Source organism: Dermacentor silvarum, chromosome 9, assembly GCF_013339745.2.
Source record: "Dermacentor silvarum isolate Dsil-2018 chromosome 9, BIME_Dsil_1.4, whole genome shotgun sequence".
Classification (NCBI taxonomy): Eukaryota; Metazoa; Arthropoda; class Arachnida; order Ixodida; family Ixodidae; genus Dermacentor; species Dermacentor silvarum.
In genome coordinates this window covers 74281916-74308580 of record NC_051162.1, presented here as the reverse complement: position 1 = coordinate 74308580, position 26665 = coordinate 74281916, and the positions used below count along the sequence as shown (strand labels likewise).

Genomic DNA, 26665 nt, shown 5'->3' with positions numbered 1-26665 from the left:
CTCGCAGTTCTGAAACCACGTACGCGCGCCATCCTCCAGGTAGAAGTAGACGTGTCTGAGTTTTTTCGTGTCGTTCCATTCGTTCACGGAGGCCACGCGCTCGAAGTCGACCATCCAGTCTTCGACGTCTTCGAACACTGTGCCATGAAACGTCTTCAGGATCCGTGGGCTCTCAAGTGTGTACCGGTTCGACATCGTGCTTCCCGTACCGGTTGGGGCGGTTTGAAGGGAAGCGCTGGTCATAGCCGTTGATGTGGTGGGAACTGTAGCGTCGACGACTTCTGGGGACAGTCCCCTGATCCTGCGGCTGGCCCGATGCACGGGAGTGTCGACAGGCACTGGATTCGTAGCGCCGATCCTTGGAGCGGTCTGCAACATCCGTAAGGACGCTTACCCAGCACCTCCACCAGTTTGTCACGAGCCTCGAGAAGTAGTCCTGAAGGTTTAATAACCGTAGAGCAGCTGGCTCTTGTAAGACGCGACCGTCGGGGCTGGCTCGAGCAGGCAAAAGGGGAGCGCGGCCTTCTTTGTTCTCTTGGGCTCGACCCACTCTTGCCCTCGACCCACTACCTACAGGTGGCAATATAGCCGCGTACGCAAAACGAGTCACGTTTCATGAGCCAACAATGTAACGGTAAGGTTGTCGCCGGGCAACGATAGCAGCAAAAACCTTACCCGATGATGTGATCGACTACTCATGCGTTTAAGACTCCACTTTTACCGTGATAGATCATGATCGCTTGGCACGTAACACCCCATGATATTTAATCATGAATCCGCGATATTTCTACAATAGTACACAGAATAGCGCAGAGTGCCAAGCTTACTAATCTGCTTCCGTATGTTTGGTGTAGTTTGCTCTGTTTCAATGCGGAATAACGTAAGGGTCGAGAAAACTTGCAGCTCCTGCGGTCAAGGCAGACCCGTTGCCGCTTTCTCGTTGTAGCAGTCAACGACTCCTTCTCAGAGAAAACACGGCAGCGTGCCAAAATATTCCACCTTTACCGTTACGAGGAACAAAACTTGCGTTTGCAGTGGTTTTTATGCGGCAAATATGTTATGTGAATGTCAGAAGGCCATAGCAAATTTACTGAGGCCTGCAGCTGATTGCGCGCAGCCCACAACATTTCTACGTGCGTCACGCGCTAACCCATGTCTCTATCCTTAATGATAGCGGTTGGAACCAAATGTCCGCACGAAGATGTCGGCATTTTGCAAAATGTATATAACGTTGACGAACTACTGGTCACCGTTCGTGAGCTATAATTTCGGCTAGGTTAGCCACCAAGGCCTATGCCAAAAGCATGGATATGTTTATTATTCTTATTCTACATACGAATATTCTCAGGATTGGCTGCTCTTCGTTCTTCATCAGAAAAAAATAAACCTTTACATTCTAAGGTTTTCGGCTCAACTCTCGAAAAGCTTAGAATTTATGCGGCTTGCATATTATACAGAGGAAGAATAGACTTACACAAAACGAGCCTTGACGTAGTGGATACTGTGTAGCTATGACGTACGTTCATTTTTATTGTTTCGTTGTGAAAAAGCCTAAAAAAGATTTCGAGGTTGCAGAGCACTTCTGAATCATCATCAGCCTCACAGGCTAACACAATGTAAACTTTTTTAGCCTATTTTGACTAAAACAATGCAGAGCGTCATTACTGCGTATTTCTGCAAATGAATCCACAAATGGCGTGTGAAGTTCTTGCATATATATGAAACGCAGGCAGTGCATGCTACCGTTCTACCAAGAAAATTTGAGTTTTCAGAAATTTCGCCTGCGAAGTTAGAACTATGATTTCATTTGCTTATGTGGCCCTGCTCTTTGGCACTCTCGCTGGTAATGTATGCTTTCCCAATTTCTTCCTACAGCTCCACTAATTAATATTCAAAAACATATTTTAATAATTGAAGTCATCTGCCTTATATTCAACCAGCCGGGGTGGCTCAGTCAGCGTAGGCGATGCGCTGCTCAGCACGAGGTCGCGGGATCGAATCCCGGCCCCGGCGGCCGCATTTCGATGGAGGCGAAATGCAAAAGCGCCTGTGTGCTTGCGTTCTAGTGCACGTTAAAGAACCCCAGGTGGTCAAAATTAATCCGTAGACCTCCACAATGGCATGCCTCATAATCAGAACTGGTTTTGGCATGTAAAACCCCAGAAAGAAGAATGCCTTATATCCATATTACTTAGGGTACATTAGGTTGGGATATTGTTTATTGATACATCGGAGTGGTGGCGTGGAGCAGAGGTAGAATACCCGGCTTAAAATCTGAAGGTGGTAAGTTCGAATCCTATTCCAGTCCGCTACATTTTCAGGCATGGAGTGGTGCTTGACACCAGCAAGAAAAAAATATAGTGTGAGACGTCGACCGATGCGATGCCTTTATTTCCGAGCAGCCGCCCCGAAGCAGAGACGAAGCACCGCACGAGACAAGACGATGATGATGAGTCCTATGTACAGATGATGACGACGATATGCACAAATGGCGCTCGCACAAGATGATGAGTCGTTTGCACAGATGACCGCGACGATTAAATTATGGGGTTTTACGTGCCAAAACCAGTTCTGATTATGAGGCACGCCGTAGTGGGGGACTCCGGAAATTTGGACCACCTGGGGTTCTTTAACGTGCACCTAAATCTAAGTACGATATGCCCCAAATACGCTCACACTAACTCCCCCCCCCCTTTCAGGGTCAGCAAGACCGCAAGCTAGGAAGGGGAGCTACGGCGAATTTAGGGCTCCAGGCGAGATACGTGAACGATTTCCGTAGTGCGGCGGCGGCGGTCAGTAGCTGAGCTGACAGGAGTGACGCGGTAGTTAACGGCCGAATTAAGTTCTTTGCAAAACGGTGTAGGGGCCGAGATATCTGTGGAGAAATTTTTCACAGTGCCCCTGTGCGCGAACAGGTGTCCACAAAAGAACTTCGTCGCCTGGGCGGAACGAAGCAACGCGACGCGTCGCATCATAGCGAATTTTCCTTTTGTCCTGAATGGTAGCGGTGTTGGCACGGGTAATTTCACGGCAGCGGGTGATGCGAGCAGCAAATTTTTCAGGAAGAGACGCGGATGGAGCAGCAGGTGCTGAAAGGAGCGTAGTGTCCAAGACGAAAGAGGGCGCACTACCGTACACAAGGAAAAAGGGACTAATTGGTTGTACGTTGGACGGCAGTATTATACGCAGACGTCACGAAAGGTAGGATGGTGTCCCAGTTGGTGTGATCAGGTCGAATATACATTGACATCATGTCGGACAAAATTCGATGAAAACGCTCTGTAAGGCCCTTTGTTTGCGGATGGTAAGCTGATGTGGTCTTATGGGTGGTGTCAGAGGCCTCGAGGACTTCACGAAGGAGATGCGATAGGAACGTCTCGCCACGGTCACTCAGGAGGACACGAAGTGCGCCGTGGTGCAAAACGATACTGTGCACGAAAAACTCGGCGACTTCGGATGCAGTATCCAGAGCGAAGAGCAGCTGTTTCAGCGTACCGCGTTAGATGATCTACTGCGGTAACGATCCAGCGTTGACCAGCGGGCGTGAGTGGGAGGGGTCCGTAAAAGTCTATGCCCACAATTTCGAAGGGGGTGGACGGGCATGGTAGAGGCTGCAGAGGACAGGCTGGAAGGGATGTCGAACGTTTTCTGTGTTGGCATGACGCGCAGGAGCCAACGTATTTGGCGACAGAGGTGGAAAGGCCCGGCCAGAAACAACGCGTTTTGATGCGGTCGTAGGTCTTATGAAAGCCCAAGTGGCCAGTCGTCGCGTCGTCGTGAAATGCCTCTAATACTTGTGGTCGAAGTGAGCGAGGTATTACTGGTACCCATCGGTTACCGCAAGGATGGCAGATTGATCGAAATAGCGCTCCACCTTGAAGCTTAAAAAGTGAAAGTTGTCGTCTTAAGCGACTGTTGGGGGGTCGTGCCAAGCCAGTAAGTCGGTCGATCAGCGTACGGCAGTATGGGTCAGTACTTTGGAGTGAGACGAGGTCAGTAGACGGAAGAAAGTCAACTGAGGCAGCCGACTGTCCCGGGCAGTCGTGAGGACCGAAGGTGAAGCATGGGCGTTTGGGGACAGCGGTCAGCGTGACAAAGCGTCGGCGTCTTGATGTTGTTTGCCGGACCTATACGTGACAGTGAAGTCATATTCCTGCAAGCGCAGTACCCAACGGCCGAGGCGTCCAGTCAAGTTTTTCACGGACGACAACCAACAAAGAGCATGATGGTCAGTCATAACTGTGAAATGGCGGCCATAGAGATAGGGTCGAAATTTTTGTATTGACCACACGATGGCGAGGCATTACTGTTTTGTAATCGTGTAGTTGCGCTCAGCAGGAGAAAGAGCACGACTTGCATAAGCCACGACTTGCTCTTCACACTTCTGATTCCGCTGTAGCAGGACAGCGCCAATTCCATGCCCACTGGCATCAGTGTGTAGAATAGTAGGGGCGGTTGCATCGAAATGACGGAGCACGGGCCCTGACGTGAGAAGTCATTTGAGGGTCTAGAAGGTTGCTTCACAGTCGTCCGACGACGCAAAGGACGCGATCGAGGTTAGAAGTTTGTGTCGAGGTCTTTAAGTGTGGCTGGTGGCGGAAATTGCAGCACTGCAGCGATTTTATCGGGATCAGGCTGGATTCCATGCTTACTGACGACGTGGCCCGATACTTTAATGCTTCGGCTGGCAAAGCGACACTTTTTAGTATTGAGTTGGAGACCAGCCTTTGCTAGACACGCGAGAACTTGGTCTAGACGTTGTAGGAGCTGGGAGAAACTCGGTGAAAAGATGACAATGTGCTCCAAGTAACAAAGGCAGGTCTTCCATTTTAAGCCACGCAATACTGTATCTATCATACGTTCAAACGTAGCTGGTGCATTGCAGAGTCCAGAAGGCATCACGTTGAACTCGAAAAGGCCATCAGGTGTAGCAAATGCAGTCTTTTCTTTATCCGGCTCATGCATTGGAATCTGCCAATATCCGGAGCGCAAGTCGAGGCTCGAGAAATACTCGGCACCTTGTAAGGTATCCAAAGCATCGTCGATACGAGGCATTGTATAAACATCCTTACGGGTAATTTTGTTTAGCGCCCTATAATCGATACAAAAGCGCACAGAACCATCCTTTTTTAACAAGCACAACAGGAGAAGAGCAAGGGCTTGCTGAAGGCCTTATAATGTTGCGTGTCACCATGTCGTTCACTTGTTCTATAACTTTTCGCTCCGAAGGTGACACACGGTACGGGCGACGGCGAATGATGCGAGAGCCACCTGTTTCAATTCGATGAGCACTTACAGTGGTCAGACCCAGGCCTCGCGAAGAAACGTCAAAACAAGCTTCATGCTTCATTAAAATGGTGAGGAGTGTATTGTTTTTGTCCGGATTGAGATCTGCACTCAAGGTGGCTTTAATAACACTCGTGTGGCCTGCTGCTGGCGTACAATGCGCGGAAGATGTGGCACGAGAAACACTGACGACAGCAGCGTCGGCGAGCTTGGCGACAGTAGACCCTTTCGGCAGTAGTAGTGGCTCAGGAGTCGTATTAAAGGCTGTGAGGCTGGCATAGCCACTCGAGAACCGGACCAAGCAAGCGTTTGCGAGTCCCCGATAAATGCAGCGCTGAGAAGGTACAACGAATGCGTCTCCGTCGACAATGTCTGTTGGCCCAACGGTAAGAATACGTTCTTCGTCTGGTGGGATAAGAAAATCCGCTGCTGCATCAAGGTTGGGACATGGGGAATCGAAAACTGGATAAGTCTCGGCGTCGCTGATGTGAATCCTTGGGTCGCCGCACAAAATTAGTGCAGAAGCAGCGGACAGGAAGTACCATCCTAATATCATCTGATGAGCGCACGTCGAAAGCGCAGCAAGTAGCACATGATGACGAATACCGTCTAACAGAACGTGAGCTGTGCACTGTCCGGTAGGAAAGAGGGGAAGGTCATTAGAACCACATAATACCGGACCAACATACGGCGTTTGCCCTTTGCACAGACGAAAGCACAGTTCACGATGTGTAGCAGAAATAGCGGCTCCAGTATCTACAAGGGCGTCGACAGTAACACCGTCCACACAAACGGAGAGCAAATTTGTGGGGCAAGCAGGAGAAATTCGGAAAGTCCGACACGATGCAGTTTCTCCTCTAAAAACTGCAGCCTCTAGTTTTCCGAACGGGTCTCCACAACATGGGAAGCAGCACGCAAGGGAGATGAGGAACGGCGGTAAGGTGAAGGAGAGTGACGCCGGGGCGAGCGGGATGCTCGAGCCATGTCCTGGGAAGGTGAAGGAGAGCGACCAGAAGAAGTTGTGTACGGTCCAGGAACGTAGGGATCTAACCCTGGTGTGCTGGCTCGCTCAAAGGTGGCGTAGCCTCGCCTTTCACCTGAGTGACGCCCGGGAACGTACGAGTCAAACCTAGGTGCGCTGTCTCGCTCAAAAGTAGCATAACCCCGCCTTTCACCCTGCTAACGCCGGCGGCAGTAGCAAGAAATGTGGCCGCGAATACCGCAGTAGAAACAAACCGGGCGCGACGACCGCCACGGAGAGTAGTACGGCTGTGCAGGAGCATTCGCTGCCAGCCAAGCTAGCGGGTCGCGGTAAGCTTCGGCAGGTGGAGACTGAACGGCCGAAGGAGGCCGAGAGGCAATTTCGGCATAACTTGGCAGACGACATGGTCCAGTAGACTTGTCCATTTGGGCGTTTGTCATCGACGCCAGTTCGTCCTTGATGATGTCACGCCGTCCTGGAGGAGCGGGGCGAACGGTTGCAAGCGTCGCAGGTCCATAAAGATGGTCGTGAACTTCCTCCCTGATGAGAGTGCATATCAGGGCTCGCAGCTCAGCATCACCGTTGAGATGAGGGTCGCAAGAGGCGCGTGGCAGGCGAATAGACTGGAGCGTGTCTAGACGCTGGCAGGCCGTGATAATATCCCCAACGCAGTTTGGGTTCTGTATGACGAGAGCATTAAAGGCAACCGTGTTGATGCCCTTCAGTATGTGGGGAACGCGGTCAGCTCTCGCCATGTCACTCTGTGCGCGGCGGCCGAGAGCGAGGACGTCCTCAATGTAGGATGTATAGGACGCGTCCTGTTCTTGTACGCGCGTCGGCAGCCTCTGTTTCGCGATTTCGGAGCGTCCAGACGACATGCCGAAGATCTGGCTAAATTGCTGGGTGAATGATGGCCAGTCCAAAATGTCACTTTCGTGGTTAAAAAACCACGTCTTCGCAACTTCGGTGAGGTAGAAAGAGACATACCGCAATTTGTGCGTGTCGTCCCAATGGTTGACGTCGCTGGCTCTGTTGTAGTAATCGAGCCAATCTTCCACGTCGTCGCCGCGGAGGCCGGCAAAGACGGGAGGATCGTGGTGTTTCGTGTTCACCGTCCAGGTAGGCCCAGCTGGCTGAGCAGTGGTGGGAGCAGCACTGGTGGATGAATTGGTTTCTGCCATCACCGTGTTAGGCGAGAGCAAACGACGACTGGACCGGAGCTCCAGGGGAATCGGGAAAGTAAGAGGACGTGGGAATCGAAGCACACTCCACCACTTGTGAGCCGTCGACCGATGCGATGCCTTTATTTCCGAGCACCCGCCCGAAGCAGAGACGAAGCACCGCATAAGACAAAACGATGATGATGAATCGTATGTGCAGATGACGACGACGTTATGCACAAATAGCGCTCGCACAAGATGATGAGTCGTTTGCACAGATGACGACGACGATATGGCCAAAATGCGCTCACAATATTGCCGAGAGCTAGTGGGACAATACTAGTTCAGGTGCAACCAAACTAGGAAGGCCCACTAAGCTTCGTCAAAGTCACTCCCTCACCAGAACAGGAATTGGCCTCCCTGGTGCAGTATTCGGCCACTACCTGCCTCATGACTTCGACATGGGATGATGAAGTTAGGAAATTTGCAGGCGTATGTTGGAATACGCTAGCGCAAGACAGGGGTAACTGGAGATCGCAGTGAGAGGCCTTCGTCCTGCAGTGGACATAAAATATAGGCACATGATCATGATTGTTTATTTTACTATGTTTATCGTCTGTGTTCGTAGCGCTCGGAATTTTTCTCAATTGATCCGTTGATGTCGTTGATGTGGTTGATTTTGCAAGGATATTGGCAAAGCATTGATGAAAGTGGTTCAAAAAGCTGGGCAAGAAAAACAAACAGTTTTAGGTTATAGCAATAAATTTTTAAGCCTACTATATGTAGCAATGCCTCCTCAAGGTGCCCAATTAAAAGTAATTTAAAAATACCAACTCTTTCACTGGCATGCACAAGAGCTCTAAGGAATATTTTCCTCGTAGAAAGGACAGCTGAAAATGTGGCAGGATATTCTGCGTGGTCAATTTCAGAGAATACAGGTTTCGCCTCACTGCCACTCGACGTTCACTGTGAATCGCGCAACGAATAAGCATGGTGCTAACAAATTGATATATTGAATAAATGTCGTAGCTCCTCCCGAGGTATAATCCTCATTTCCTATTTCGACTGCCTTATGTTCCTATGTGTAAACGGACAAGTGTCAGGTACTAGTAGCAGAAAAACCATGGGGTTTGACATAGTTTGTCCAACAGTGTGTGATGGTTCGATTTAGAATATTATGAAAGGAAGTTTCTGCGATTACAACCAGCGCGTTTGTACTTGGCAGCCTGCTTACTGAGTCTTTGGTATATGCTCAACAGGAAATTTTCTGCTAATGTTCTGTGTTCTGCTTCTTTGCTTCATTTTGATAGCTTAATGGTTAGTTTATAGATCTTAATGCTACCAATATCGAACCGTCTGTAGTTTTTTCATGATAATTCCTAAACAAACTATGTGCACTTTCTATTACAGATGCTATCAGCCCAGCCTGGTATTCGATGCCTGCTTATGGCAATTATTACAACCTCGCCGCTTCTACCGTAAGTAGATTGAACTTGCGGACTACTTCTGCATAGTTGAAGTCACGCGTCCTCAGAGAGCTGTACACAGCCCGAATCTCCCTGACACAATGTTTAATTGCATCGCGCAGAACACGGTGAAAGTACAGTTCCTGCGGTGCTTTTTCCCTGTTCATAAGCAACCCACAGTAAGCAGCGAAAGTGAAACCTGTCTACATAGAAGTGGTTCCGATTGGCCATCAAATGCCTTCTCTGTGAGCATGTAGTGAATGGCAGAAACCTACGAATGTGGTAGCTTAGTGCCTTTTTCCATCTAACGCATGTCATTTGCGCTCCATAAAGCATATGGGGCAGAACTTATACGGCTAAAGATGTGTCTTGGTCGTTAGGTTTGAGCCTTACGGTGGCCACACATGGTCAAGATAGTCACAATTTTCATGTTCTTGCATTTCGTGAGGCGATTTGTCCAACTATGGTAAGCTGTTGTTCTTCAATGGCCTGTATACCTCTGGTGCAAGATCGCTCTGTCGGTATTGAATACATTGGAGCCCTCTATAGTAGTAAAATATTTCAGACACACACTTCTCCATCTGAGTGGCCACTACGCTGTGCTTTTGTTTCCTGTACAGGTGTAATATTCTCTTTGTAGGAAAGACGTGTGATAGGGTTCAAAGGCAAAGTTATTGCTCCTTCTTCCGGCTGTTTTCTCCTTTTTTCCAGCATGCAAAGTATTTTCATTTATATTGACTCGAGGTTTGACCAACATAAGAACTGCAGGGCTGGTTGGCATGGCGTCATGATCAAAAATTCTCAACTACGAACAGAAAGGAAAGAAATATGATGGTGTGTTAACTCTGAACTTAACAATATGGAACAAAACACACGCGTTTGAGGATGACGACTTTAATGGCATATCATTTCAAATGGTGTTGGGATAAGTCATCGCCTAACTAGTTTGAGCTAATCAGGATTTACTAAATATTATTCAGTCTGGAATTTCTCTTATATATTCCTTTGTTGTTCCTTAGGTATATCGCTTGCTTTAAACATGTATCTATGTATAGCTGAGCTTGCCCGTACCAACCACAAGTCTTTTTCCCGCCAAAACTGTTAATGTAATTTGCTTATCTTGGTCGTTGACCGCTCAAAACTCTGGTCGGGTTTGAATCGCAACACTTCTGGAAAGTGGAAATTGGTGTGAAGGGGTTCTGGTTGCGTGAATATCTTGACGTTCTCTCAGTCGGCTCCAGACATTTGCTGCAGCAGACATATGACTGATCTTTTTGGGAACATTTGCTCCTTTATGTATCTATTTACCAATGGCAATCAGTTAGTGCCTCAGCTAGCAAGGCACTGTCCTCCGCGCCAACGCGAAATCTTTCTGTACTTATTTATTTATTTTTTTATTTACAAAATATCCTGCAGCGCTGAAGCATTACAGCAGGAGAGTGGGTACACATAATAAAAAAACAAATAAGCAAAAAGACAAACCGTTTAAGATATGATGATTATAAAACGAGGCATTCGTAGTTTCAGAAACTGTTATGCAAACCATAAAACAGCACAGAGCAAGAATAACTATATTAATTACAAGTTATTGATCAGATGAGCGAAGTGGACACCGTCAGCTGTGACCACCTCCTCTGGTAAAGCGTTCCATTCAGGTATTGTCGTTGCAAAGAAAGAGTGTTTCATGTAATTTGTACGACATTTAATTTCTCTAATTGTACAGCTGTGATCCCTTCTGCTTGAGATGTATTGGGGAGGTTTGATATATTTAAATTTGTCCATACGAGTTGAGTTAGTATAAATTGCATGCATTAGTTTCAGCCGGAACTAATTTATTGCTGGTTGCACTTTTAAATAACCACGAAATTTCTTGTTTCAATCCTTTGTACCCACTTTGCGGTCTTCTGTTTCTATCAGTTCCTTTCGCATGAATTCGCGTTGTCTACAGGTACTTCGGTTTACCCTGTACTTGTATGACTATTTGTCCACACATTTACTTCACAGGTATTTGTCTGATTGTGACATGTATTATTTTTTAACGGCGAAGCTATTTAGTCTAGCCATAGTGCGGTGGTGTACGGCCGAAATGTGGACCGATTGTGGAGGTAGGATCCAAGCGCCATGCCACACACCAAGCGCCATGCCACACACCTCTGTGAACTAGCGAAGCTGTTTAAGCTCGCGGATGATCCGTCAAGTGTACGCCGCAAAATCCCCCTTGCGATGACGTCACAATGCATCGCCTAGCAACGCTTCGCTCCAGCTGCTCCGTCCGCGCCGAGCCTCGCCGCAGCTGCGTGAGCCGTGATGTCATCGCACGCGCCGCATCGCTTCGCGTTAGCCTTGCCGAGCCATGACGTCACCGCGCCGTGCGAAGTGGTTGCCGCGGCTGCGCAGAGGCGGAGCTAAGCCATGACGTCACTGCCCCGTCCCACGCAATATATAGCTCCGCGTCGCGGCCACGGCGACCAAACGCTACGCAGTCTCCGCACCTAGCACATCGCCGCGAAGGTGGGGCGGCCGAAAAAGAGCGTCACTCCCGAAGAAGAGGAAGCGCGGCACGAAAGGTGCCGCGCCGCTACTCGAGAGCGAGTGAGACGACTTCCGTACAATTTCGTGTACCGCACTGCCCAAGGAGAGGCGAAACTGTCGGCAATTCGTGAAAGATCCGGAGTTACGAACTCGCGAAATCGAGAAAAAAAGTTTGAGCGTCCAGATAGTTTAATGACCGAGAGTTCGTTGCTCCTTAAGTTGTGGATGATTCCGGGGTGATCTTACGCAAAACGTGGCAGTGTCTCGAAGCACAACCTCGCAAAAACTTGGCCGAACCGAGATAAAGCTAGGTGGTGTCGCCATCTTCGATATTTGTTACGTCTTCGCACCAATAGTGTGAAACTGTCCCATTTTTTTAATTTGGCTGCCTGATTATTTCTTCAGAAATATTTTACTTAGCTTTCCCTTGCCTCCAAAATATACCCATCCTATGTAATCTTGCACAGCGTCGTTTGTGGTTTCACCAGCAGTGCTAATACCAACAGACTCACCGACCAGTGGTGGGCTACCAACCCCGACAATATCTTTATTTTTAAGTACAGGATCTCATTTACGAAAGTTACAGCTTTTGTCATTACTCCTTCTCAGTTTCCTTGCGCCATCTTATAGTTATTCGTGTTGCTTAAATTGGCTCTACGTTTTATTCTAGCTGTAGTATTTCTTTTTCCCCGTCATCCTCAAATCTTCTTGGCGATTGCTTGAGTGAGTCTCCCCTTTATTTTTGCAAACACTTTATTGATTTGGTTCACCGAATCATCAATACGTGCAAAACTGTGCCTGTTTTATTCCAAAATTCCAAACTATGCTTGGAATTTCACTCTAAAGGAACATTACGAAAAAAAGAGATGAAAGCCCTAGAAACTACAAGACGTTGCCGGGAAACAACAACAACAGGCGTTTGGCCGAATCTTCTGCTGTATAGCTTCGGTGTTCTTAGATTGTTCCGAAAGGCTGCCCACAGCTCAATTTTCCCCATAGGCCTGGTAGGTAAGGCTGAATCATTTATTCAGTTGAAGGACGCTTATAACTCTGGTAAAGTGGAAACTAGGGTGTCAAGTATCTCCATAAACTGCGGCGCGCAGCGACGATACCTGTGCTGGGCCTTGCTGCAACTACCTGCTTCCAGTGTTCACCACAGACCCCACATGCTGTGCCTAGAGATTCGCAGATATTGGACAACATATGTAACATAGAAGCTGATATGTGTAGAGTTTCGTAAAAATACCCGGCACCTGTTCTTACTTCATTGCATATTAACTGTCATCAGTCTGCCTATGAGGAGCATACTTGATTTATAACTCGTGACGACAATGCGAAGCTATTGCCGTAAGAAGATGCAAGCAGTGAAAAAGGCTTCATAAAATGTGCATATATGATTGGCTCACTCTTAAGATGTAAAAGTATCACCTACATTTTCTTTGTAGCCTACACCGAAGTCAAGCTGTTATTATTTTTACTATACCTCGTGGAATAGTTGGCCATACAAACTTCATCCAGAAGGAACACCTTGCTGGGTAAGTAATCCCAAGATCTCTTATTAGAATTAGGGCTCTCTAATGCTCACTAATACGCTTTGGCGAGGAACTCAGACGTCATCGTTCTAATAAGAACAAAACCGTGATAATAGTTATTTACGCATTCAAATGGTCTATAGAGCATTAAATGGTGGGAGTGAGGGTTAATTCTGGAGACAATGGCCCCCATTTACTCTCATTTATGCAAGCGAAATGCGCCTTCGCATTCGATAACCACTGCTTCCCGTTTCTTTGTAGTTACGGGGGACGTACGGCGAGGTGGGTTATTGTAGCAAAGGAACGTGCTATGCGAATATGAGTAAGTACTGAACCATCTATTATGTTTCGCCTTCATCTCGTTTTGCAAAAGAAGATGTTTTGGTTTATGCCTTTCAAGGTTATTACAACTGTCTAATTTGAATAAGAGCACTGAATATCGAGATGTTAACCCAGCCTCTATTCCTGGTCCTCGGAATTCTTTTAATGAACACTTTTTCAACAGAATATGCTTGCAAGAAAAATAAACACAAGAGCATTTAGAAGTTGACTTGCATCGTGGCTTTTAAATTGTGTGCACGAGAATCACTGTAAGTACGCACCTAAAAATATATGCACTCTGGCAGCCATGTACAGGTCCGTGCTCAATAACATAATGTCGATGCCTTAACAGCGCGCCGTCTGCTAAGCCTGTATGCCAAACGCAAGGCACCACTTATCGAGTTTCACCACTTAAAACGATCATATTGTCATGGGGATTCACAAGTACACGGGAGAGACGGAATTGTACATGACAATATAGACAGGTTTCCACTACCACAGAATGGCTGACAGCATCTCACGCGGCATGTCCCGTCTTCTTTCTCTTCGCGTAGCACAGCGGTCCTTTAACGGCAGGCTCATGCGCAATGCCTCGTAACATCACCCCCGGTGGACTGAGCGCCGCCACGGCGCCTTCTAAAATCAGTCAGCAGTGCTGGTGTAGTAGGGTTTTAGCCGCGACAGCATGGGCAACATCAGAAACAGACGTAAATGTAGGAGACGGGCTATGTTGGAGCGGAGTGATGAGGAAGACAGCTTCGTTGAGCTTGCGCAGAACTTTGTAGGGTCCCATGTAGCGAGGGAGGAGCTTTTCGCACAGGCCTTGGCGTTGAGACGGCGTCCAGATGAGGACCAAACATTCAGGAGGGTAGTCTACTTCGCGGTGTCGGTTATCATAGCGCTCTTTTTGGGAGGCCTGCGACGCACATAGCCTAGCGTCAACAACCTGGCGAGCCATTCTGGCTCGAGAGTGGACGTCCTGAGCATATGCGGTTGGTACGTAAGGATCAGCAGGAAGGAGCATCTCGAAGGGTAACGCAGGGTTGCCGCCGTAGAGGAGAAAGAACGGCGAAACCCGGCGGTGTCATGCCGGGATAAGTTTAGGCAAAAGTAACGTAGGGTAGGGTGGCGTCCGAATTGCGGTGATCAGTAGAGACGTACATGGACAGCACATCCTGTGAGAGTTCGGTTGGGCCACTGGGTAAGACCGTTGGTCTGTTGATGCTAGGCTGTCTTAAGGCGATGTTCAGTAGAGCAGCTACGAAGAATTTCGTCAATGACCTTTGCAAGGAAACAGCGGCCACGGTCCCTAAGAAGCTGGCGCAATCCCCATCTCGAAGAATGATGTCATTTAGCAGAAAGTCCGCAACGTCGGTAGCGCAGCTAGTGGGCATGTCGCGCGTGATGGCATATGTGGTCGCGTAGTCAGTTGCGACGGCAATCCATTTGTTGCCGAATACAGACGTAGGGAAAGGTCCGAGCAAGTCAAGGCCGATGTGGAAGAAGGGCTCCGGTGGAATGTCGAGAGGTTGAAGCGGAGCAGCCTGTAGAAGAGCAGGACGCTTGCAGCACTGACAAAGCTCGCGGGCAGAAACGTATCGGTGCACCGAACGATACAAGCCAGGCCAAAAGAACCGCTGTCGCACGCGGTCGTAGGTGCGTGAAACACCCAGGTGTCCCGCAGTTGGAGCATCATGCAGATGTTGAAGAATGGTGGTGCGAAGGTGTCGGGGAATAACTAGGAAAAATTCCGGCCCGTCAGGTTTCATGTTGCGACGGTATGAAACGTCATCGCTTAGGGCATACTGGCGTAGAGCAGGCTCGGAACGTTCAGAAGAGAATTGCTGAATGGTGAGCTTTAGGACTTAATCCAGATGCTTTTCGGTACCGATGTCGCGCAAATCAGAGGTGGCCAGCACACAGAAATCATGGTCATGGTCAGCGAGGCTAGCTGGGTCCACCGCATGGCGCGAAAGACAATCGGCATCGTGATGTAGCCTGCCCGATTTACAAATTTCCTCAAAGGTATATTCCTGTAGTCTCAGAGCCCAGCGACCAAGGCGACCAGTTGGGTCCTTGAGCGAAGACAGCCAACAAGGGCGTGGTGGTTGGTAAGAACCACGAAGGCGCAGCCGTACAAATACGGGCGAAATTTTGCAACAGTCCAAACCAACGCAAGGTACTCTCGCTCTGTGATCGAATAGTTCCGTTCAGATGCGGAGAGTAGGCGGTGGCCATGCTGGTGCTGAGCGAGCGCGGCGCCGATTCCATGCTCACTAGCATCTGTGCGAACCTCAGTAGGCGCAGATGGGTCCAAGCGAGCCAATGTAGGCGGTGAAGTGAGCAAGTTAGCGCCGAGAACGCAGCCGCTTTGTCGGGGCCCCCCAAGAAGGGCGCGTCCTTCTTGAGAAGGTCGGTTAGAGGTCGGGCTATGCTGGCGAAATTGCGTATAAAACGGGGGAAGTACGAGCATGACCCAACAAAATTCCGAACAGCTTTAGTTGACGAGGGCACAGAGAAGTTCTTGACAGCTATAATCTTGGCAGGGTCAGGTTGGACACCTGTATATTAGCACTTACAAGATTACCAAGCATAGCGATTTGTTGTGTGCCGAAATTACACTTTTCGGAGTTTAGCTGGAGTCCTGCTCGACGAAAGACAGCTAGAATGGTCGCCAAATGAGTTAGGTGACTTTCAAACGTTGGGGAAAGCAGAATGACGTCGTCTAGGTAGCAGAGGCAGATGGACCAATTGTAGCCACGAAGGAGAGAGTCTATCATGCGTTCGGATGTTGCGGGGGCGTCACACAGTCCAAAGAGCATAACTTTGAACTGATAGAGGTCATCCGGTGTGATAAAGGCTGTTTTTTCTCGGTCAAAGTCATCAACAAAAATCTGCCAGTAACCCGAGAGCAGGTCTATGGATGAGAAGTATCTCGCACCGTGAAGACCGTCCAGGGCGTCATTGATCCGTGGCAGCGGATGTACTTCTTTGGGCGTTATTTTGCTTAAGGCACGATAGTTGACGCAATATTTCAGCTACCATCCTTCTTTTTGACCAAGACGACAGGTGACGCCCACGGACTTGAGGAAGCCTCTATGACGCCTTTCGAGAGCATCTTGTCGATTTCTCGTTGTATGACCTGGCTTTCGGAATGGGACACGCGATATGGTCGTCGCCTGATAGGAATAGCATCGCCGGTACGTATTCGATGACTTGCGAGAGACGTTTGACCTTCAGGGTGGTCATCGAAGTTGAAGATATCCCTGTAGGTCATTAGTAGGTGGTGGAGTTTCGCGGCTTGACAAGGCGGAAGATCAGTGGCAATGATCATGGTAATTTCGTCGGGAAGTGGACTTGCCAGGCCAGTGGCGAGTAAGGACGAACAAGTGTCGGCGTCTGGTGCCGCGACGTCGCATTCATCAAGCGCTGACACGTTGGCCACTGAGATGTCTTGCTGGAGAACATGGGTAGAGTTGCTGAATATCAGAAGCGGGAGCTGGACGTGGTTGTCGACAACAGTCGCGAGGGTGTGAGGCACATCAATATTTCGGGTCAACAGCACTTCAACTAGTGGAGACATTATGTAGTCGCTGTCTGGAACTGGTGCTGTCATCGTCAAGGCAACATACGTGGCGGCTTGCGGTGACAACCGAACATAATCGATAGACCAAAGCGGTGTGACGGTAAAGCTGGAACATCAGCAAGTTGAGGAAGCTCAAGTTGAAGGACGCCGGTTGCACAGCCAATGAAAGCGGCTTGGGCCGACAAGAAATCGAGTCCAAGAATGACGTCGTTGGGGCATTGCTCGAGAACAGTAAACAAAACAGATATATGGTGACCAGCGATGGTGATGCGAGCTGTGCACATTCGAATGACTGCAGGACTCCTTCCATCAGCGACGCGAATAATACGAATAGCGGCGGGGGTAAGTAGTTTCTTGAGGCGGCGACGAAGGTGATTACTCATCACGAAAATTTGTGACCCAGTATCGACGGGTGCGAGAACAGTTAGGCCGTCAACGTCAACGTCGATCAAGTTTCGTCGTTTCGGCAATACGAGGAGAGGATTTGAGGTGAAAGTCGAAGATGCAGCGTCACCTTTAACAGCTGCATCCCTTAGTTTCCCTGTCGAAGGTTGAGCGGCGATGTCGGACGTCCTCGTAGAGGCGAAGGAGACGACGGCCGACGCGCTGGCGGCGAACGGGACTGGTGACCTCGAGGAACGGGTGTGCTGCGAAGGGGTGGCATCGACGTTGTACCGCTCAAAAGGCTGGAAGCGGTGGTAGCTATCACTGTTGTATGGCTGGTATGGCTGAGCGGGCTGAAAACGGCGGCATTTGTCGGTGCAGTTAGCAGTGTCTTCTCGGGTTAACGGCGACACCCAACGGTTGTTTCAATGATGCGCGACGTGACCGATACGGCGGCAGTGGAAGCAAATCGACCGATTATCTGCCGTCCGCCATTAACACGGATTACGAGAGCGCTGATAAAATCGTTGTTCCTGGGGTGGTGATCTCGGGTGAGGCGGCGACCTAGGGCGAGAGTCAGTTGTCCGAGAATAAGCAGCGGTGCAGACGGCGAAACCCAAGTGGCCGAGTTCCTCCTGCACAATTGACTGGACCAGGGAAACGGCAGCACGTGAAAATTGCCGTGGCCGTTGTTGGGGAGAGCAGGAGCAAGGGCTTCCATTTCCCGACGAACCATTCGTGTAAGTTCTGATGGAGGCGACGACTGCAGACGAGAGGCCTGTCCGTCTTCCTATGATTACGTCGGGGCTATGTTCGGTAGCCGAGCGAATGACCTCGCAATACGCCGGCATTCTTCACTAATTGCGTCGATGGTCGCACAATTTCGCCACAGTAATAGGTTGAACGCATCTTCTGCGACTCCCTTTAGTACGTGAACAACGTTTTCCGTCTCCGTCAAATTCATGTCAACATAACGGCAAAGAGCCAAGACGTCCTGAACATAGGATATATGAGCGAGGATGGATAGCTCTGCCTTTCAACCCATGGGCTTCCCAAACAAGGCACTAAGTTTTGCTTTGAAAGTGTTCCAACTTCCAATCTTTGGCTCATGGTTATCGAACCACACTATTGCCATTCCTTTGAGGTAAAACAGCACGTTCGCCAGCATCAGCGTCGGGTCGCAACAGTTGATCTCACTGATGCGTTCATATTTGGCAGTCCAATCTTCGACGTCAACCTCATCTGTACTGCAGAACCTTCCCGGGTCTTTAGGATGCGTAAAGACGATCGTTGACGTTGTGATCTGCGCTGGTGTAGGCATGCACTGGCCGGCAGGCGGCGTGGTCGTGGTCACGTCTGTCATTATGATAACCCCGACTCGACGACCACTGCGGAGCTCCGTTGTACAACGCTTCTTCTGGTACCCCGCAACTCCACCAAATTATCACGGGGATTCACAAGTACACGGGAGAGACGAAATTATACATGACAATATAAACAGGCAGCCGCTACCACACAATGGCTGGCAGCATCTCACGCGGCATGTCCAGTTTTCTTTCTCCTCGCGTAGCGCAATGGTTCTTTAACGGCAGGCTCATACGCAATGCCTCGTAACAATATTATTGAATCCATACGACGGACCAACGCACAATGAAGTGCGGGAAAGCTTTGATACATCGCACTTCATCATCCATGGGGAGCTTTACCTAGAATAAATATTTGATGCTGATACAAACGCAAACAAATTAGGATCAGTTCGAACAAATGTGGACGACGTTTTCGCTGGTACTTTTAGGTCTAGGCAACGGTTTGAATAACCTGGCAAACTTGATGCAACCACAACTTCGTTGAGCTAAATGTACCCTTTGGGTACATTAGATTGTATTTGATGCTGAAGGCAATCACACAGTTCTTTTCATTCTGTCCTATCATGTATATTCAACGAACACATGTTACAATCTGGATGCTGATGAGCCCGTGATGGCAAGACCACAAATATGATTCTGCGCAGCTGGCACACGATAAACTAAAGCTACTCAGAGACAGAGATATGCGCTGAATCGTGCATTAGTAACTTCAGGATGTCTTCTGTATCGGCCGATCTCGTGCGATATTGAGAACAACGTACGCCGTACAGAAAGGCGTCGACAGTTTCATGCCATTTTCGTTATTAAAGCATGATTCCTTGTCTAATGAAGCCCGTTGAAAGAAACGAAGACGTCAGAGAACATCGGACAGAGCGAATATAGAGAAGAGGAGGACGAAGAAGTTGGAAACAGCGACATGACAATTGTTTGACCTATTTGATATGTTTGGGCTTATTACACATTTCGGTGCAGCATACGAGTGAACGAAAATGTGGGCGACTCTTTTCGTGCAGATGTAGAACGACCTAGTGGTATTCAAAGTGTACCAAGCTCAGAATAATTCTGCGATCCACCTCTCTGTGTACACAATGACGGGTGAGCTCCTAAATCTTGTTCTGGAGCGAGCTTCTGTGTCGCGCGAACAGCTTGATAAACAGGGTTCGCGGACGGTGAATATGCCTGTGGCTCTCGTCAACAAGCTGGTACTCGCATAAACGTTCGATTGAGCAGCGTCACATTAGGTTAAGATCAGCAATTCTTCAGGCCATAGCGATTCAACAAGAATTTTTGACAGAGAATGGCAATGCGGAAACTCTCCTGTCTGGTTTACACCACAAAAGAAAGACTCCAGTTGAAATTCTATGGCTAAAAACGCTTGGCAGGTCTTGTGAAACCTAGATGATGGATCACGTTTTATTAGGCCTCAGCGAAATAGAATTAGTGGCGGTCTAACCACTACCAGATCTCAAACATGCGACAATTTCTCACTGGCATACCGACAAAGTGGCATGAGTGGTGCTTTTAAAAGCATGTTTTCAAAGCTCGGCGAATATGGAAAGAGATCTTCTTGTCTGCATTTCGAAGAAGTACCATTCAGCGATGGCACCAGGCGCTGTTTTGCCGTTTTATGTCTGGTTCCCAGCTTGACTACTTTCTTGAAAAGCCGTGATTGATTCGAGTTGCAGAAACAGAGCTGTCATTAGGACAAATCATAGGACCTGTAATTCACGGTATATCAACATATTTGCAACGTAATTCACAAATAAAAGGACCGGAAACTATCGAAGCACTACTAGATCTGCTAGAAGCATGCCCTCACTACTGGTCTAAGAGGAGCAGTAAGACGCGGCCAGAACTTCAGGGACAGACAGATTCTCAATCTTGCAACTCGGATGTAAGGACGCCACAACTGGAAGTTAGTACAAATATTAGGCTTCATGCGAGCGTTTCCGGGCCTGGTTACGCATTGCAGTCATCAACACTTCAAACTCAAACAAATGGCACCAAAGCCTCAGTATGTTCAACCGAAACGGAACGAGACCGTCTTACTGATTTCCTCAAGTTTACTTCACAAACAACATGAAGTGAAGAGCAGAACCAGCGAGCTCTTGTCCAGAGTAGAGCTTCAATATCAATTCTCAAGAAAAGCAGAGCAAATGCAGAAGATGTATTCACAGGCAGATCAATGATTGTACCAGGTTATGTTGGTGGTGAAAATGATGCCGCCGAGTGGATACGCTTAAGGCTAAATATCAGTCTCACTACGCGGAAGTTTTCGCCTTAGCAATAAAAGGCATCGAATACGACTTGCTTCTGTCTCGCCCAGACATAAAATTGTTGAGGCTAAACATACATAGGGACGACACTGTGTCTGTAAGCCCCGATGAAGATCATTCAAAACCTATAACTGATGCGAACCAAATTCGCAGGTCGAAGAATGGAGACTGTATCCAGAAACTCTAACCAGAATATTTCTACTTCTCAGGCTATCCTCCTGGTATCGCCATACTTGAATTCCCCTTTAAATTACACGGCATCACAATAGTTCGGAAAAAGTCATACAACCTATCGCGAGAAAAGAAGTCATGGCCAAAGGAGGAGCTTCAAGAGATGTTCGATGTTGATATCATAGGTCCATCTGTATCGCCATTTGCATCGCCAATCACCATCACCCCAATATAAGGCGAGAGCCCCAGACTGTGCGCTGGCTATAGGGCAATCAAGAACCTTACACATCTGATACCATTCCCCATGCCTCGAATAGACGGCATCATTGACGAAACTGGCCGATGTGCCTGGTTTTCCGGGATAGATATGTGCAAAGACTTTTAGCAAATACCTGTTCAAGAAGCCAAGCATCACGCCGCCTTCGTGACCCTGATTGACATTTAGGAGTACAATAGCCTTCCGTTTTGTCGAAAAACTCACCCAGAAGGCTTCAGAAGAGGATGAATACAGTTCTGAACATTTTATCGGTCAGTGCTGCAACTATATGTACACGACATTATTGTATACCCTAAGATTGAGCAGCAACACGAAGAACACCTTGCACATGTTCTCACTGCCTTGTCCGAAGCCATCCTAAAGAAGAGAGAGCTCTTCAATCTCGAGGAGAGCGAGTTCTTCAAAAACAACCTCACTTTTTTGTGTCAAGTTTTGGATAGTACCACAAAGAATGTGAAAGAAATGCCCGTGACGCGCATCGCTTAAGCTTGTGAAGCCATCTGACATCCATTCACTGCGCGTGCTATTGGGAGTAGACTTTCACTTCAGAGCGTTTATTGGAGACCAATCAACTTATGGGCTTATTAGGGTTATACCCCAAGACGGAGGTAAACTACATAACAGTTGAGGAAGAAGATCTCACTGTTCTAAAGGCAATTCGGTACTTCCACTCCTATCTAGACGAGAAAAAAACAATCTAGCTCTATGGTGATTATGAAGCGCTGATACACCTTTCGAAGCTGGCCGTATTTGAACGAAAAATTATAAACTGGGTGAAAGAGCTTCGGTATTTCGATTTTGAAGTAATTTATCACCCTTGGAGTTCCGTGAAAGCCGCTGACGCTATGTCATGTTTGGTGGTCACGCCTATTTCAGTTCACAAAGAAGCAATAAACGCCACAAAGCTTTGGGAAGCGACTGGAACACTCCAGCCCACAGTGAAGGAAAAATTTGCAGTGCTTCCCACGCATGTGTCCAAAATCTTGGAGCTCTACCAATTCGCCCTCATTCAGGTGGACGTAATGGGTTTTGGTAAACCTACATCAAGCTCACAAAGTAATTGACATGACTTCACATGAAACGAGAAGTATATCCAATCATCTCACGAATGTCAGCTGCATAAGGTGAAATACAAACATTGATCTCAACAAATGACATTACCGAAACATTCAGGAACACCATTCGAAGATATCTAGTTAGAGTGCCGATCTCCGTAAGAAGTCGGAAGTTCTGAAGAAAACGCAAGCCTTCCTTGTGTGCATGGACGAGTGGACAGGGACGGTACCAGCGAAACCAGGAAGAGAAAACACCAACAGCGGGAACTCATTGCTCAAGCGCAAATGCCTGACAACGCGAAAGTTTTGGTATCGGATATTGGTTCGGTCTCTCGAAGCCATAAACTGCAGGAATGGGCAGAATGGCGTGCACTAACACTGAGATCCACCGCACCTTATAATCCAGCAGCTAATGGGTCGGCGGAACGAGCAATTCGCGACCTTTGGCAAAACATCAAATGTACCAAAGTTACCAGGAGGATAGAAGGGTTGCATTGAAGCAGCGGTAGCTCATCACAACCGATCGCTCACAACGGGTCTAGAATGTGCACCACTTCGTGTTGCAACTATAAAAGCAACTTATATTTCCATTGATGTATCCCTGGGACTGCAGAGGATGATAGAGTTTACAGAACCAAAATACACCACAAGATAGCCAAGTGAACTACTGCGAAAGAATAAAAACGAGCTGCTACGATGCGAAGCACAACGCTTCCAGCGCTCGAGGAAGGAGATATGGTTCCCGTGAGAAAGAGACAATGAAACACTGGCTGTGCATATATAGGACCATGTTATGTCCTTTATATAAAAACATTCTACAAAAGCGCAACTCGCGCCAGGCAACCTAAAAATTGTCTTCTATATCGGCGCGAATGAAAAAAAAAGAACCGCCTTCCATAGCGAGTGTGTTTAAATACCATCCCAGGAGGGATAAAGCCAAAATGTGTGTTGAGTGAAGCATGCCAAAGAAACGAAGTCGGAGAACGTCGGAGGGAGCGAGGAGATAAAATGTAAGAATAAAGAAGTTAGAAAGAGCGACATGACCCTTCTTTAATCTGTTTGATATGTGCGGAACTATTAGATTCAATATAGAGGATTTTGGTTTTCAGCGTTGTTTCCATGTTCCGCAATAACGTGCACTCGTATTTTGCTCAGTAATGTTTGGTGGCGAGGTGGTGAGGAGTGGAAAGACCTAGGGCGGCAAATATTGCGAACGCTACTGGTAGCCCTGCGGTAATGGTGAATGGCTGAATTGTGACGTGGCAGCATCGGTACTTTATGTGTGTGTCCCAGATAGGTACCTCAAAAGGGCTGCGCTCCAAACGGTGAGCATGGGCAATCAATGAAGTGAGTGGCGGGAACGAGCAGTAGCAAGCAACGTGACCGACACGACACCAATTAGAGCAGAAAGCCCTATCATCTCCACTTCTTCAATCAGCGGGCTTCGTAAATCGTGGAGCGAACCATTGATAGCGTACCATTAATGTCGGATTCACAGAAACGGGCGTAGGACTGATCATTGTGCAAGCAGCGTAAACCCCGATATTCACAAATTCGTTTTGCACTATGGATTGGTTGAGTGATACCATGTGCGTGTTCGAATTACCAGCGTTGGAGGTGGTAAAGTTGTTAGTTGGAGCAATCGGTTTCGTTTCACGAAAGACAATCCTCGTAATTTTTGTTTTTTACAAAACCGTGAAAAGGTGAGATAGCGCACGCTCTTCACACGAAGACGTCGAGGTGGTCTTGGGAAGCTGGGCGAATACTCAATCAATACGGCGGCGTTTAGCCTGCTCTAAGCGCTGGTACTCCTAGATAATGGCATCCAAGGTAGCACAATTTCTGCACATGAACAGTCCCCTATGCCCTTCAAGGCGTGCCCAACCTTGTCAGACTATGGTAAGTCGCCTTCGTCTATACGGCAACGCGTGAACACATACTGTATGTACCACAGGTACGACTTCAAGTACGTTTAGGCTCGGGTGCGTTCAGTCTCGGAGGTTGCAGCGAGCCAAAACCACGCCCTTCGAGGCGACGTTCTGCTTACGTCACACACCAGCGGGGAGTAAGGGCGCTGCGGCTCCGTGCTCGTCGTTGCGGCAGCGCAATCATGCTGGTTGACGTAGGCCTAACGTCGCCTTGAGGGGCGCCGCAGGGCGTTCGCTGCAGAGTTCCAGTTTCGGTTTGGCGCACTCTGACAGCCGAAATTAGACGTACCCTAGTTCCACGGGTAGTCTCTTTATTTTTTCTAGAATTCAATGACTAGAACTGCGGCAACTGCCGCAGGCAAGCTTTGAAAAATTTCGAAAGTGTTCCCTGAAACACAGTGTATAACCGAAGTCTTCGATTATTTCTTTAGTTTTTACGTAGGTATGCCAAACTGACATAGCTAGTTGTGGTCAGTCTTCAAAACGCTTCTCTAGCGTGTCCCAAGAAGTGCGTAAAAGCTTGCTAGTTTTGCTGAAACGAGCTACAATTGTTGCTGAAACTCGGGAGTTTATGTTATATAATGTAAACTACTTCGGAACACAGTAATATTATTGTGTTGCATCTAAAAAATATGTCACTTATTTTTTGGTTCCATGCAGTTCAGGAGGAAACAGCGAATATATAAACAGATTGCAAATTTATTACAATTCACCAGTAGGGTGGAGGGTACATTTATTTACTCATGTATTTTAATACAATGAATGAAGACAGCAGAAATCATGCGTTTGCCTTCACATATAAGAATATAAATCCGAAAAAAGACTGCTCACCTAATTTTTCTAGAAAAAGACGCACTTGGTGGTCGTTAAGTTTGGCAAAGCATTAGTATTCCGCCTTCATAAAAGAAAAACTAACTTATTGCTTCTTTCTCTTAGCAAAATTAACCGCGACCTATTGTCCGTAAGTGCAGAGTACCATTCAATATTCATGGTCAAAGAGCCAAGGTGCCGTAGAGACAATTTCGGCAGCTTTTCTATGCCATTTGGTAAAATACGTTTAAAATGGGTTTTGAAGAAAGTCCCTCAATTTTTCAAGTCGCTAGAAACCGTAACTGCTTGCTAAATTGAAATATTCGTCGCCAGAAAGACCCGAAATTTGTGAAATTTAGCGAAAAGATTGCTAAAATAGTACCAATGGTTGCAATATCGCTGAATGGGAACAAGAATTCACATAAGTAAATTATTTCGGCGGACATACTCGGGCAGATACTGGAAGGAGAAAGTACTGAGATCTTCAAGAGCAGTGATAAAGATATAAATACAGTTCTGTTAGTTCGCTGACTAGGCAAGCGTTTTCATGCGTTTAATATTTAATTTATAGCCCCCCAAAACTGCTGCGCAATATATATTGCGCGAGATTTACCTGCAATTCAAATGTTTGCTGCTCGAAAACGGCGGCATTTTTCGCACATAACCAGCCACACCACTTAAATTATTATCCATTGCCAGTTTGTTACAATGTCACAACATTTAAGAATGTTTTATTAGAGTAAAAGAAACAAAGCAAGCACTGCTACTGCGAGCTTGCTCTTCTCACAAGCCTTTCGGATTTTACGTGGAGAGAGATACTAACCACTTTCCTTTTGTCTCATACCTCATAGCTTCAAATGTGAACACTTGCAACAACGCGTATGAGGGTGTAAGTACCATATCTCATTTCTTGTACACAACGCGACGAAAGTGAACAGAGAATTCAGATTAATGTTTTGAGGAAAGCACAATGGCAGGAATGCCAAAACTATATGAGGGAAAACGGTGACTTGTTCCTTTCTTTTACTCAAAACGCGCAACATTCGTACATAAACTGCGCAAGTAATTTTACACATACAAGAGAACGGCTGGTAGGTGTGTGAAAGATAATACCTGCTGAGTTCTACGTAAAATGGCTTGTGTGATATATTCACAGGAATATGGATGCAGAACACTTTAAAATGTGGTGGTCGAGCTTTTTGTCCAGTTTAAAGGCTCCATGCTAGCAATTTTCACATCGAAACTACAATGAGATGGTAAAATTTCCGATTAGGCCGGCACTTTGAAAAAGAAAACTAGACGGAGATATGCTCGGTCATGAGCCGTCGAGCTATTTTGGGTGAATGGCATTAGAACCTACTGCGACCTAATACACCTTGTATCTTAAGCTTCTTGTTTTGCGCATTCTATGAGCAGTAAACATGGATAATTCTATAAAATACCGTTGGCTCAGACGGTCTAAGAACAGGTTCCTTGTGCGATAGTCTGTGAAACAAAGACGGTTATCATGTGGACTAATTTACGTTTAGGTG

General features: G+C 47.5%; 1 protein-coding gene across 1 annotated transcript; it reads left to right on the top strand.

Annotated features, from left to right (window-relative positions):
• The first annotated feature begins 1730 nt into the window (after positions 1 to 1730).
• On the top strand, positions 1731 to 26067 carry LOC119465323 (uncharacterized). The gene is made up of 5 exons (XM_049655317.1): positions 1731 to 1843; positions 8839 to 8906; positions 12872 to 12961; positions 13220 to 13280; positions 25985 to 26067. Exons 1-5 carry the CDS (start codon positions 1798 to 1800, stop codon positions 26065 to 26067), a joined length of 348 nt encoding a protein of 115 aa, XP_049511274.1. The 5' UTR covers positions 1731 to 1797.
• The last annotated feature ends 598 nt before the right edge of the window (positions 26068 to 26665 follow it).

Bases quoted from the DNA above. Each gene is read 5' to 3' on its own strand.
- LOC119465323 (XM_049655317.1), top strand. From the start codon at position 1,798: ATGATTTCATTTGCTTATGTGGCCCTGCTCTTTGGCACTCTCGCTG. The intron at 1,844-8,838 runs GTAATGTATGCT...TTTCTATTACAG, and splicing joins GCTCTTTGGCACTCTCGCTG to ATGCTATCAGCCCAGCCTGG. The intron at 8,907-12,871 runs GTAAGTAGATTG...TTTTCTTTGTAG, and splicing joins ACAACCTCGCCGCTTCTACC to CCTACACCGAAGTCAAGCTG.